Below are 15022 nucleotides of genomic sequence, written 5' to 3'. Positions count from 1 at the left end.
CCTTTTGAGTTTTTGAGAATCATATAATTCAGGCATAGGCAAACTCGGCCCTCTAGATGTTTTGGGACTACAACGCCCATCATCCCTAGCTAACAGGGCCAGTGGTCAGGGTTGATGGAAACTGTAGTCTCAAAACATCTGGAGGGCCGAGTTTGCCTATGCCTGATGTAAAGTACATCAAAGATCATCTAATCCAAGCCCTTGCCAATGCAGGGATTCTACTACCATAGCATCACTGATAGGTGGTTGTCTAGTCTCTCCTTTAAAAAATGATCTATATGCAACTGATCATGATGTCTTGGGAGGACCACTCTGTTCAAACACTGTAAAAGGTGTTTCTGTAGACTCACTTTTCACACCTAAAGCAACATTTTGCTAAAGGGACAACAATACAGCAAACTGGTTTTCTTTTTAGCCTGTCTTTATATCACGGGGCCGATTTCTACAGCATCTCACTACAGTTTAAATTAAAAAATCAAATTAAATGTTTAAAAAATGAACAAATTTTAATGAATAAAACCAGCAATCAATTTAAAAACACAATCACTGTAGCTACACAAGAACATTTCTGATTGGTTGAGGCTTGAAGAAGTGGGAACAAGTAAGGGCAGAAAGCCTGAGAAGTAAAATACTGCATCCTATAACGATGCCTCCTCAAAGGTTGGGCCATTATGTCATAGGAAGCAGGACTGAATATGCAGCAACATGATGTACAAGCAGGAGTGGCTCATTCAGTTGGTTGGGGCCACAGCAATAACCTCTTGGTGGTGCTGCTGCTGCTGCTTCCTGGAAAGGGGAAGGGTGAAGTGGTGGTGATGTCAGGGCTGTGCACATGCACCAGCAGAACCAAATCTGGTTTCTGGCAATCCCAACTTCCCTTTCACAGTACGTGATGACCCTTGTTGGGAGGCTACTGCTGCAGCTCCGACTAACCAAACAAGCCCCAAGGAAACCATATATTTACCATACCAGGTTTGTTGCCACCATCTCTTTGAACTCCTGGTGACAAGTGGGAAACTTTTTTAAAAAGTGTCACAGCCATGTAGGCTGTAGGAAGAATAGAATCATGAATCCCAATGCTGAATTTAGTAAACCTTTGTCATTTGCAAAATACGCAGGAACCCAGGTCATGGCTATGTTTGTTTAGAAAGTTCCAGTGAGTTAAATATGATATAGCTGATGTCTTGCTAGCGTAGGTAGGGTGCCAGGCAACCAAACAACAACAAACCTCAAAGGGTGAAGGGTTGGATTGGGCAAAACTTATTACACACATTTTTTAAAAACTATCTGCCCTAGAGTATAAATAACATACTCTTAAAAACAGTGATCATTAAGCCATGCCAAGAGATGTGGGTGTGGGGACTAAATTAGTTCTCAGTGTGATGCAGAATGCTGCTGAAATTTCCTTTTATCAATCTTGTTTTTTAATCAACAGCAATGCAAGAACTTGCTAAAGGTTTGGCAGTAGCTGCCTAAAGCCTTGCTGATGTTCTGGTGTCCTTGGAGCATTATTGGCAATCAGTAATGTGATAGCATATATGCACAGTTGACTTATTAACTTAGCATATTTGTATGTGAAAATCTTACAGCTATTATTCTTCATGGCAATAACCCATAGATCTTTTAAGAGGTGATTTAAACAATCAACTTAGGAAAGAAACAGGCACCACTGTTTGTGTCAGTTATTCCTTGGATGAAATCTTAAAATTGCATTTTTTTTTAAAAAAGATAGCCTATCCTTTTCATTTTTACTTAGCAATTCCTGAATAAAGCTCTGAAAAAAAGCCTTCTTATATAAACTATTTTGACTACTGATTATTTCAAGGGTACATTCCTTATTGCCTGTGATGAACAGCATTATTAATGTAGAAACAAATTCCGTGTGTTCCAGTTTTAGTAGAAGAGGAATACCTTCTATAAGAAAGGATTTTAATTAAAGCCAATGTCATTTATTTTTAATCAACTGATTAAAGAAAATAAGTAACAAATTATAGACAAAATTGTTTTACCGTAAAAGTATTTGTTAAGCGTAAGCATCCTATGTACCATAGATTACAAACACCAAGATGCTCTGGCCAGCTTACACCAAGAGAAAAGTATAATTCGAAATCACCAATTCAATATAAAAATATAGTAGTACAGCTAGAGCTAAAAGTGAAGAAAAACTACTAGAAACACTAATTTCATCCATTCCAGTAACTACAATTAGTGTTTGCTATTGCACCTTTTGTAGTTGCTAAAAGAACCCAGAGAATAAACCATCATTAGGTTGTGTGTTCTCAATGAAGAGCACTTGAGTTAAGAACTTGCTTCCAATTGACTTAATCTTATTTGTTGACCTGGGTTGTGAGTTGCAAAAGCGTTCACCTGGTCTTTTTGTTGTTTGTTTTGACTGATGATGAGAATAAGGAAGTGTAAATATTTTATTTTCAGTCCCAGGCGGACTTACTATAATATTATTTTGGGGCGGTCTCATAATATGGAAGATGTTTTCCAAGCATAGGAGTCGCCTATTAACACAACAGTGTACTTATACTTTGTACTGTAAACTAGCCCTAGTCATCAAAATGCCAGATACAGGACAGGAAGGGAGTGTTGATAGCTACCTTCCAGGATCCATCTTCTGACATGACTGAATGCACTAGTTACCAACTACAGATATATTTATAATGCTGCTCACGCTTCTCACAAATTATCAAATTAACCTCAATGGGACCTAGATACAAATGAATTCTGGACTACATGCATACTTATCCTATAAAACCAAATATAATTTGATTGAAGAAGTTATATGGGTGTTTATTCCCTTCATAAAATGTAGTAGAAATAAAATGAAAAGCTAAATATCTATCACGTTTTTTAAAAACCTTAAGAGTGAAATCGTCAATGGATATAAATCAGCTCTTGAAAGCTCTGGAAAAAAGCCCCTTACATATAAGAAACAACTGTCACAAACAGCAGGGGACATATCCTAGTCACTGAAACAAAGTCACTGGTCTCACAAGCATACATTAATCTGAAAATTACATTATTAAGTCATGGCAGTTTATCAACTTGCAGTCCTCTTCAACGCCAATTAACAGTGTTACACTGACAACAATGAATACTATAATTAGCAAGGAAATGCTTAAAGGTGGCAGATGATGCATTACATAGGCAAACAGTACCAGGAGCCCAGTATTAAGTGGTAATCCTCACCTCTTTGGGGAGCAAGGAAATGAAGTCTCGTTGAAATTGGGGCTCGATCACTTGCATCATATGCTTCACTTGTGTTGGTTCACAACTATCAATCAATTCATCTAAGGCAAGTAACTTCTCTGGTCCACTCCAGCTCTGTGAAGTACAAATATATGTTTAGTTTCCACTGTATTGTTTTCATATATTAATGCATTTCAAAAATGTAATTTTTGAAAATTGCTATGGAATATGCTAGGATGAAAAATTATTGCAATACCACCCAGAATGGTGAAGGGAGTATTCAAATGTGAAACAGGTGTTCAACCATACAAATGTTCCTTAGAAAAATAATAAACTTTAAATTAAAAAGGAGAGGGTAAAAAAAAATCCAAAACTTAATAGTATTAACTTCATTTCAGGTTCATTTGGTTTTGTTTATTGCAAAAAAATAATAATGTTTTTATAGCCATGTGTACATCTGCCACTGTGCAATCTTCCTGATTTCTGGCTCGAAACCAGTGTTTTGTAAACATAATTTTACATTAGGAAGAAAAGAGGGAATTTTGTCTGGTAATTTTCTTTCTTCATATTCCTACTAACAGGCATCATAAAATTTGATGGTTTTAATAAGGCACTCATCTGCAAACACAGCAGATTAGCAAAACCATTTGCAGAAGAATTAATAACTGAAGATATAGCATGTCTTCTCTCAAACTCATCTGGGCTCAAAGTTTTGATTTGCTACACAAATGCCATTTATGAAAACCATTTTGGGAGAAACAATATAAAAGGAGATAACCTATTCTAGAAGACACTTCAGGACCACTAAAAGAAGTTAGAAAAGATCGACGAGTTTTGAAGCAAATGACTGTGCTTTTGACAGCATGGAAAGCAAAATGTAATGGCATACATAGTCTGTCTAGCATTATTATCTTATTAGAGCCAAACAGGCTAAAGATATTTCAATTCATTTATTTCAATAGGTTCCTTTAAGTATGACTAGATTTGGCTATTGCCCATAAATTGTGTAATTCTCTCGCTTATACCATTAAAATCAAATACCTTATCTTGAAAACTAGTAAACAAAACTCCTTGCACATTAAGATATGTTAATACAGAATTATCCTAAACATTAATTTCCATGTGCTACATATAATTCCAGTTTCTAATTATTCTGCAAATTATGGCTATAAATCTAAACCACTGTCTAGATTAGCAAACTTCTACTGTACAGTGGTACCTCGGGTTAAGTACTTAATTTGTTCCGGAGGTCAGTTCTTAACCTGAAACTGTTCTTAATCTGAAGCACCACTTTAGCTAATGGAGCCTCCCGCTGCTGCCACGCTGCCGGAGCACGATTTCTGTTCTCATCCTGAAGCAAAGTTCTTAACCCGAGGTACTATTTCTGGGTTAGCGGAGTCTGTAACCTGACGCGTACCACTGTACTTTTTTACCCGAGGTACCACTGTACTTTCATAGGTATGCCTTTCAAAGGCCAAGATTGGTTCCACCAGTGCATCCACTCAAAAGTGATCTCGCCATCGCCTTTCACTTCTAGTAAGTAGCAGTGACACCAGTGCCAGGAGGCTGTTACTGCACCTCACTGGCTGAGCCACTATATTACTTCATATTAATGCATTTATACAATCAAAACTGGCACACAAGACAAAATAGTCCCTGAACAATTAACATAGCTTTCAAACTCCCAAGCAGAATGTGCAAGAATGGTATAAATGAAATTTCTACATCTGTTTTATGATGAAATGTATATATTCCTGACCCAATACAGTGGTGCCTCGCTAGATGAAAAGAATCCGTTCCGTGATTCTCTTCGTCTAGCGGTTTTTTCGTCTTGCGAAGCAAGCCCATTGACAGCTTAGCGGATTAGCGCTACAGCGGTCTAGCGGCTTTCAAGATCAGCTGTTAAGCGGCTTATCAGCGGAACAGCTGATAAGCGGCTTAGCGGCTTAGGAAAAGGGCAAAAAAAGCAAAAAAAAAAAAAACCATGGGGAGACGCAAGATTTTTTCGTCTTGCGAAGCAACCCCATAGGGAAATTCGTTTTGCGAAGCGCCTCCAAAACGGAAAACCCTTTTGTCTAGTTGGTTTTCCGTCTTGCGAGGCGTTCGTCTTGCGGGGCACCACTGTAGTTGTCATAATTTGCTATACATTGTCATTTTTATGTCACACTGATTATGACTGTAATTAATGAGGGATCGGATAAATAAGCATATTTATCCGATCCCTCATTAATTACAGTCATAATCAGTGTGGACACAAACGAATCAGAATTAAACAGAAGCACAAAAACTGAATGGCATTACATGAAAATACTTGTGAATTTACCTTTACCTTCTTCATATTACTTTTCAAAGAAAGGTTAAATTCACAGAACCAGCATGTCAAAACTGAGGGGGTGGATCTGAATCTAGAAACAATCTATAATAGCTGTTAATAATATCTCTTTAATACTACAGAAACTGAGGCAAAATCTGAAAGTATAACAACTATCCTAGGGGTACAATCCTATCTTTTCCACAATATAATGCTAAACAGAAAAAAACTATGGAGAAAAATTATATCCCCATAACCTTGGACGATTTATTCAGCTTTCTAAACTAACTAAAAGGAATAAGTATAATATAGTTTCATACTATCAGTTAGAAAGATTTACTCCTGGGACATCACTCACGTTGTCTTTCATTTTAAGGAATAAACTGATAATCAATTAAAAAAGCTAAAGAGAAAATGTGTTTCATGCCAAATACAGTTATTTCTGTTCTGGTAAGCAATCTTAGGATAAATATTACTTTAGTTCAAGTGAAAAACAACATATTTGTATGCAGTGATGTAGTATCTATGTGCTCCTCTAAGTGACATCATATCTCCAAAATTGCTTAGGCTACATCAGACACAGTTGTCACTAAGTGTATAGCCTTTAAAACCAGTAATACTATTTGAAGTAAGAGAAAGTGCAATTGTATAGCTCGTGGGGGGAAAAGGTTAATATTGGTATTTAACTGAGAAGCACTTTTAACCAACCCCATCCTTGCATATAGTTCTAATATTCAACACCCATTCAAGGCCTGAATTTCTTTTCATACTGCACCACTCACAAAACATGTATGTGTACCACTGATAATATTGTTTTGATGCACAGAGAAGCATCAGTCTGAAGCTAAGTATTTCATAGTTCATGGTCACACCAAGTATTACTTCTTTCTAAGTACTCTGAAGCACCTAACTCCTCACTACTTTTATTTCCCTTCCATTCTGATGTATGGAAGAATATCCTAAAGAACAATAATTTTGTATACTGCAAAAACCAGGTAATCAATCATTAGGATAAACTTTCAGGAGACCTCCAGAGACTTTTATGATTCATTGTGATAAGTCATTATGTTGAAGAGGGACTGATGGGAAGGAGTCAAACTCCTTATACAACTACTTCGAGAATTTGGGGGTTTACAGTACTTGAATTTCATAGAATCATAGAAACATAGAGTTGGAAGAGACCCTGAGGGTCATCTAGTCCGACCCCTGGCAATGAAGGATCTTTCCTGGGGGGCAATGACTGATTTGTAAAAGCAAACATAAAAAATTCATTTAGGGTAGGGGAAAATTATAAACCTACTCTAAGTGGTGAGGTGTGTCCTTACAAATCTTTAATCTCTGTACTTAACCATGTATAAGATACAAATATGCTTGGCACAATAAAGATTGGGTGCCTTGGTATTTTAAAAAATGTGTAAGGCTTCTTTTGTAGTTAGAAGCATAAGGTACATAAAATGTGAACTGACTGGGATGCCTTGCAAATAAAACTGATCCTGAAACATTAAATAGGGAGAATTATGAGGCTCAAATTGATAGATGCTAAAACTAACTTTAATAAAACTGATGTAAAATACAATCCAAGCATACAGTTTACCATTGGTAAGAAGTGCTTGTACTGTTAAGGCTAAAGCTTTTTTCTTTTCCCTGACCTTCCACTGACTGTGGTCCACTTACTGTGTGTACAGAACAACTCCTTCCTGTTCTAACCTCCAGATGCTCCCAAATTGCTTGATGGTTTTTCCCAACCCGCGAAGCATATTTGGAAGGCATATAGGATACGACCTTAAGTCCATCAAACTCTATCCCAATTTATTTCAAAACATTTTTAAAGGGCTAATGTGCAAATTCAGGTTAAGAATTAAAAAGCACATTGGCATACTTAACCAAGTTCAATTCTACCAATATTATCTGTACTGTTCAGAGTTTAATCAGAGGTTGTGCGCAAGCATTCTAAAATTTAATCTGTGCTATTGCAATTTTAAATTGTCTCTTCAGGGATATAATTAAGAAGAGCATTTTGAAGAAATAAAGTGCATATTTTATATGCATTCTTAGGAAGAAGCAGTGTTTCGTGAAACCACTGGAACGCTAGGGGAAACAGTGTATGAACAGAACACTGACGCTTCCTACACAAGATCCGCAACAAACGGATCCTTAAGTGGGTGCAGAGGAACTGCGTCACATCCAGAGATGTGCATACTGAACTCAAGAATAATTCAAACTCAAGACACAGGAAGTGATAAATATGCAAAAAGGAAATGGAATTCTGTGACTCAAATACACTAAACAAATTAAAATACAGGACCAATTATGAAACTCTGCCCCATTTTTCTCCCATCCCACTTGTGCCAAATTTCCCCTCCATTTTATTAGTCATGAGGAGTGGCAGGAAGCTACACTTGGCAGTAATGCTCTGTCCTCAACCACTAGAATTTACACTCAGCTATTTATTTGGCACCTGAGATTTCATCACATATTACCCACAATGTTTCAAGCAAATATTGACCTTCTGAAATACCCAAAACTCAGCAACCTGAATTTCCAAATGCCAGATTTTCCACTCTTTCTGCACACCTGCTGAATCATGGAAAGTCCTAACAATATTCAATCTTTTTTGTTCTTTAATGTTTATGTCAGAGTTCACTGTCTGTATCTGTGCCTTCTCAAGGTTTGTGTGGATATCAAGCAACATTTACTGCTGCTTATTCTATCCACAGGATAGACCCATGATAGTCTAACCATGCTTATGATCACAGTCATTGCTTTCCAAAGATTCATGCTATGTATTAACTGGTGGTAATATTTTATACTGCATGCTTAATGAATAGATCTTGTAGAATAGATCAATGGGATTCCCCCCCCCCCCAGAACATCAGACTGTGGGCATTCATCCCAACAATCCCTTCAATAATCAAGCCAGGTCTTACTGAAGGTGAAACCCATCCTCCTGGCATCTCTAGAACTGGTACACTTTGAACTCACTCGCCCCCATGTTAAAGTTGATAGTAAAACTAAACAGCATTGATCTATTGTTAGAAATGATCAGTAGTGGGCTCTGCTACCTACAGAAATAGGGAGACAAATTCAATGTAGTGCTATGACAACTGTTCCTTCAGCAAAAGCATTTCAGCTTGCACGCTCCTCCCAAGTGTGCTGTTCTGGACCCTTCCCTACACAGCCGATCTAGACAGGGGTGGGAGTGTGTGGCGGGGAGGAAAGGGGAATGGGGAAAGCCCCATTTTGCTAGAGGAAGTCCTTGTGAAGGCTTCCACTAGAAAGACTTGTTTACTGAATCTGGTCTCTGAGCTTTAGAAAATGTAGCTTAATTAATGGTATTGAAGTTGGGATTTATGCTTTCACTCCACTTCCAACCACAACCAATTTAACATCAAATTTGTCTTAATAAGAAATCTACATCTGAATAATGAGACTCTTAATCTCAGGGTTGTGGGTTTGAGCCACATGTTGGACAAGAGAGTCCTGTATTGTAGGGGGTTAGACTAGATGACCCTCATGGTCGCTTCCAACTCTACAATACTATAATTCTATGCCAAAACAGGTGAAACCAATGGAATGGTAGATCAGCTTAATTGAAGTTAATTGAAATTCAAATCAGCCTGCTTAAAACAATTGTGAGGATGAAACATTTCTCTGAACTTAAGATGAAAGGCTGGGTTCAAAGGTTTAAAAAAGAACATGAATCTAATGAATCTTGAAATGTTCAATACCCTAGTCTAGAAGATGCATTCCTACAATGTAGAGTTGGATCCACTAGCATGAAGCTTCTTCTGCTCTTAGAAGAGCTGTTTCCAGCTTCATTGTAGAGTCCTGCTTGTCCCAGTTCAGGAAGTGTGCAAATTCTTGGGTGGGACTTTGAACAAACTCATCCCCAAGACCATTCTTAATGGCCCACTAACCTTACTAGGTAGCCTGTAATTTCACACTGTAAACATAAGCCCTGATATACTCTGACCCTGCACTGTGTGAAGTTTTCCACTTCCTCTGCATTAGTGCCATCCCATGAACTCTTGCACATGTTGTCTTACTGCTCATGGGTCTTTGAATCTGGCCCATGTCTATTTGTAAAACCCGTATCTTGACATTGGGTTGCAGCCACTGCTGTGTGAGCGTGATTTCATTAACACGAGACCGTCTTTTCTATTCTTCTTCCTCAGTGAAACCCCACTCTTCCTTTCCACTGAAAGATCTATGTTATGGGCTGGAGTTGCATATGGCATGGGAGCTGGGGTGGGAGGGAGAAATAGCCCTAAGATCAACCTGAGGAAGTGGCAAGCTGCAAACACAAGGGACATCGGCTCAATTTTGGTCAACTGCCCCTCCCAGTTCAGCTCCCAGTGCCATGTTCCAGATCTTTTCTGGATGTCTCCTGGCCCTCAGAAGAGGCTGTAGTGGAAAGAAAGGATGAAGATGCACTCTCATGCAAGCAGATAGTTATAGCCAGGCTCACACAGTGTTGGACACAAGCCATTGTGCTGAATATTTGTTTGCTCAACCTATCATGTCACTCCTTCAAATAAAGGATAAAGTTTATTTGATTACATAAATGTATAATTGGGAAAAACAAATGGCTTTCAAATGTTTGTTTTTCAGTAGCAAGCACTGATTTGATGCATCCTGACAATAATTTGCTAACTAAACAATATTGTCTATGAAGGGCTTTATTAAACAACACATTTTACCCAAAAGATTGCTAGAAAGTTTACTGCTGGAGATATAGTATTCACATTAAATCTAAGAAATTGATTGCTGATCATAATGGCAGTAATTTCTAGTGCTGGCTCATTTCTCTTTTTTATAATGTTTCAGAAGTAGTTTTCAGTTTATAGATCTCTATAAACATGCTATATTTCTGGTTATTTAATTTAGCCTTGCAGATATATATTAAGTTTGTTTATACTGTGGTGAAGAACTGGAAAGCTGTAGACAGCGGGTTAAGTTACTACAGTTACATAGTATTAATTTGTACCGGTGAAAACCATTTTATTTTACAGTTTTTAACTCAGTACGCATTTTAGAGTTACGGTATGGAGGGCTCTTTTCTGTTTCTCATTAAAAACTTTACTATCTTTTAAAGAGATGAAAAAACACTGAGAAAATTCCATTCTCATCCATAATTAAGAGCACTAAAACATAAAACAGCCTACTCAATATTTTTCTTTTCATTTTTTAAAATTACAATAAATCCCAAGAAAGCCTACCTTTACACACCTCATGTTTAAAAATTATTTGTCTTTAAAACAGCAAGATATAAAACATGTTTGTTATTAAAAAGACTCAGGAAGTGTAGTGATTCGGTACTGTAACCGGCTACAGTTATTCTAGCAGAATTCTTTCTCAGTTCACAACAAGCTCTTCAAAATAAGTCAAACTCAAAATGTTTTTCACCTGAAACATTTTCAGCCATTCTTGAAGTCCTGTTGGCGGCTGGATGGATGTAATTCGGCGCCGTTGCTGTCCTTGACCATTGGCTGCTCTCAGATCTCCAAAAGTAGTAGGTGTTGCTGAGCAAGGCACAAGCCCAGTAGTGCTGGAGCAGAAAAAAAGGCCAATGCAGTTCTCAGAAACATTTAATTATACTATTAGCACACTGGTCACTAGTTATTGAGGCAGATCTCATTACTATAGGAATGGGTCTTTCCAAATCTCATGTGTTTTACTATTTCAGGCTTATTTGGGTGCAATTGCCTAATTATTGGAATCAAACAAGAGGTAAAGTAAGAAAACCTGGAGGTTTTCTTCACTAGGACTGGCTGGATACGTTTTGCTGAGACAGAGCACCAAATGGCAACCTCCCACCCCCAAGTAAAAGTGCATAGTACCCAAGGCTTGTGAAATTATTTTGGAACCAGGCAGAAAACCTTACAAGTGCTGTTCCTTCTCCATAGCACAAAAAGAATAAATTAAATAGCTATTTGCTGCCCTTTCAATTCATCCAAGATTAGCTGCCTGCGGTAACCACCCCACTCTGCCTAATGGCAGGGCCCAGACCCAAACCTCACAATGGGAGGCGCTAATCTAAGGGCTATAACCTGGGATCCACTTTGGGTGTATCAAAGTGTTTGCAGTCACCCAATAGTACATTTGATATTTTCTTTGAAGTTCAGACCACTGTGTCATACGACAAACTATTTTGAACTCTCTTGATTCCCATGTTTAAAAGTAAAGCACAGTGAGCTGCATTGAAGAAACGCAAGCCTATAGATATCTTGGCACACTGAACTAGTTGGGACAGTTTTTTGGATCATGACCACAGTAGTCACTCCCTCTAATATTAAACTTAGGTGGTGAATGTCAACTGAAACTAAGCTAAAAAAGAGGCTGAGAAACGGGAGGAAGTTATCGGCATTCTCAGGTGAAGTTTGAGATACAACCCCCTCTCTTTGAAAATCGTAAGATGGTAATCCTTCTCCAATGGTCTGAGCATGCTCAGTAGTGGTGGAATGTTGAGTGTCCGTGAAAAAGAAAAATGCACCACTCAGAGGGAAATTAGTGGAATGTCCTACTTTACAAGTTACACGTTATAGTATGTTGGGGGGAGGCATAGCTGGCAGACAGGAACTTGAGTAGAAGGTGGAGATAGACCAACCTTTGGTTGCAAGTTCCACTTATGAATAATGAAGTGTGAAATTGGTCACCTGGCTCTCCAAAACTGTGTCTGAGTTAACTACGTCTGGCATGAGTTGTGGGCCCCACTGAGCACCCTTGCAGGACACCATGTTGGGAGAGGGACAACATAGCTAACTTTGTTTTGTTGCTTGCAACCTCTAACCCTGCATGGGGCCACCTACTGGCTCTGGTGCACATGCAACTAACACCACACGCTTGAAGCTCCTGTTCAACTTTCCTCTCTGAGGATGTAAGCAGAGTCAAGAGTGAGGAGATGAAACAGCATCCTCCTCTTCGCTTTTACGACCCGTCTCACTCGGTTGTGAAGACTGTGTCCAACAAAAACTCCTTGCCCAAGGGCCTCCCAAAACCTCAAGCTGGGATTGCAGTCACCCCAAATCTGTTAGCAGTAAGTCTAAAGGATTTCTGGTTTGGGTATTCCAAAGTTTTATTTATTTTGTAATATTTCTAGTTTTATCTATATAAATGTTGAATGCTTCCCCCCTAGTAGCCTTTGGTTACAAGATTTGGGACTTTCATTTACAACATGTTGTAGATATTTGAATATTTTGAAAAGGGTAACTCTAGTCAGTTGAGACACATTTGCTTTTTATACATATTTCACTGGACACCTAGGATTATTGTATGTTTCTAATTTGTAAGAAGCATGTGCTTCAATGTAATTATAAGCCAAACACTGACACTTTGCTTCCCTGGGTTTGCCAAAACAGCAAAAACTACATGACTGCAAATTTGCATAAATTTGGTGTGTGCCTAACTAAACACTGATTGAAGTACCATGGATATGGGATTTTCTAGGTTCAGTTTGAAGGATTTCAGAAATCAGGGCTAAGAAAGGCCAGCATCTAAGGCCTTGAAGTGTCATTGCTAGTCAGAGAAGTAGACAAATGGGCCTAGGTGGAGAAATAATCTGGAACTCAGTATAAAGTATAATTCAAAGGCATTATTTTAGCATTTTATTTTACAGCCTTTTTTGCAGGCAAAACAAGGCTCATAAAACTAATTAGTTTAGAACAATTTTCTGAAACCATTTCATCAATGATGGGCACAGTTGTTATCTGATGAGCACAGATTAAATAAACTGGTTTATTTTAGGTGAAGAACTATCCTCGAAGGCATTTCTGAGTTCACAAATGTAAGATACTTATATAAAATGAACTACAAAGATGTTCCCTTCTAATTCAAATCTAAATAAGTATGAGCAAGTTAATAGTGATATTGTCTTCAAAAACATTGTATTTTATGAGTAGCTATGTTGGCTTTTCCAGGGTTTTTTTAAAAAAAAACTCACACATGAATTAGGAAAGGATTTATTAGCTAGAAATGCACTAACAAGTTTGCATTCTATATGCAAACTTCTGTATGCAAACTTCTACAATTAATCAAATATCTGCATAGCATTTCCCCTGTTTTTCTTTTTACACAATTCAACAATGGTAGACCTATAAATTTGAGGGGGGAAATATATAAATGAATATATTTTAATTCATAATGAAGAATTTAAAAGGAAGATTAAAACTGAACAGCAGATAAATTGCCTATGGAAAGCAATCTGTTAAAACCAGAAAGTTTCACAATGCTGCAGATTTGAACAAGCTCAAATGCAAGAGGTAGTTGTTATGGCAACTACCAAGTAGTGAAGTCGAGTTGTATGCATCCCTGGTACTGAAATTCCCAACCAAAGGAAATTAAAGAGTTGTTAAATTGACGTGCCTGCTTACGATAAATGTACATCTCTTTAATTTATAAACGGAACTCCATGTTGTGGAGAGGTTATTATTCAATGTGACTCAGGAATTATCATGTTGTTGTATGCAAGAATGTTGTGATTAACACCAAGGATTTTGTTGTCTCTATAGTCCAACTTGATGCATATCCCAATCTGCAAGTTTCCCTTCACTGGGTAGATGTGAGGGAAGAAAAATATTAGGGTCCTTTGAAGCCACGTAAAAGGATTCATCCTAAATTTGTAAATAAAAGGGTTTGTTTACCTTTTTATAAATTTATAACTTCAGCAATTTCGAGCAAGCGAGGTACTTATGAATGTAGATAATTCACTCAGATTTGTTTTGTGGTATGACCATGCAAGAGGTGGCTGGGCAGGAAATACAGGCTGCAGTCGTGTATCTTAAACAGATGACCTGTCATTGCATTAAATTACCTTGTGTATTCTGAGACTTTGCAGGGTTTCTTTCCCAGTGAGAAAGAACGGACCTCGGAGCCATGGTCCAACTTTCTCTTCATCTACAAAATGGGACAAGGAACAAAAAAATGGTGTTAGTCTGGCAGCATAAGCGAGGCCCTTAATGAACAGGGTGGTAATCTTTTTGCCTGTACCTATCAAGATTCTCTTAATATCAGCCTGTGCAACCTGCATTTTAAACTAACAAAACATAAATTATTCCAATGACCCAGCTTTTCTACAACCCTTTGCACATAATCACTTGGCAGCTAGAAGATACCCTGCTGCATTATGATTTGCATTATGATTTGTTACCACACATTTATTCATCTCAATGAGTTATTAAATGATTCAGTTCATTACTTTGCAGATTCTTTGGAATGATAGCTATAAATGCTAAAACAACATCAAACTGAATGAAATATTCTCTGATAAACACTTAAAAACACAGATCAGAAACATTTTATGAATGTGAAAAAGCACATGAAACTACCTCCCTTTGGGCAGTTCCTTACATTTTTACCACTAGTGTCATTAAGATGGCCTTAGGACAAGTAGCTTTGTGCAATATGGCAAGATAACCGTGTGTGTGTGTGTGTGTGTGTGTGTGTGTGTGTGTGTGGAGTGTTGCATTGTCAACCACAGAGAAGTTTATCAAAGTTACCAACACTTATATATCAAGT

The 15022-nt window shown here is 37.8% G+C and overlaps 1 protein-coding gene across 4 annotated transcripts in view; it reads right to left on the bottom strand.

Annotated features, from left to right (window-relative positions):
* Positions 1-15022, bottom strand: part of FBXW7 (F-box and WD repeat domain containing 7) — a 118296-nt gene that overhangs the window by 19659 nt on the left and 83615 nt on the right. For all 4 annotated transcript variants that reach the window (XM_083755681.1, XM_083755682.1, XM_083755684.1 and 1 more), the window contains 3 exons: positions 14319-14401; positions 10916-11057; positions 3199-3333 (listed from right to left, as the gene is read on the bottom strand). In XM_083755681.1, the coding sequence (XP_083611807.1) occupies positions 3199-3333; positions 10916-11057; positions 14319-14401 (360 nt within the window). The remainder of the gene's footprint in view (positions 1-3198; positions 3334-10915; positions 11058-14318; positions 14402-15022) is intronic.

Source organism: Podarcis gaigeae (genome assembly GCF_964106915.1).
Source record: "Podarcis gaigeae genome assembly, chromosome: 9".
Taxonomy (NCBI): domain Eukaryota; kingdom Metazoa; phylum Chordata; class Lepidosauria; order Squamata; family Lacertidae; genus Podarcis; species Podarcis gaigeae.
The sequence above is the reverse complement of the archived record's forward strand: the minus strand, read 5'-3'. Positions and strand labels throughout refer to the sequence as shown.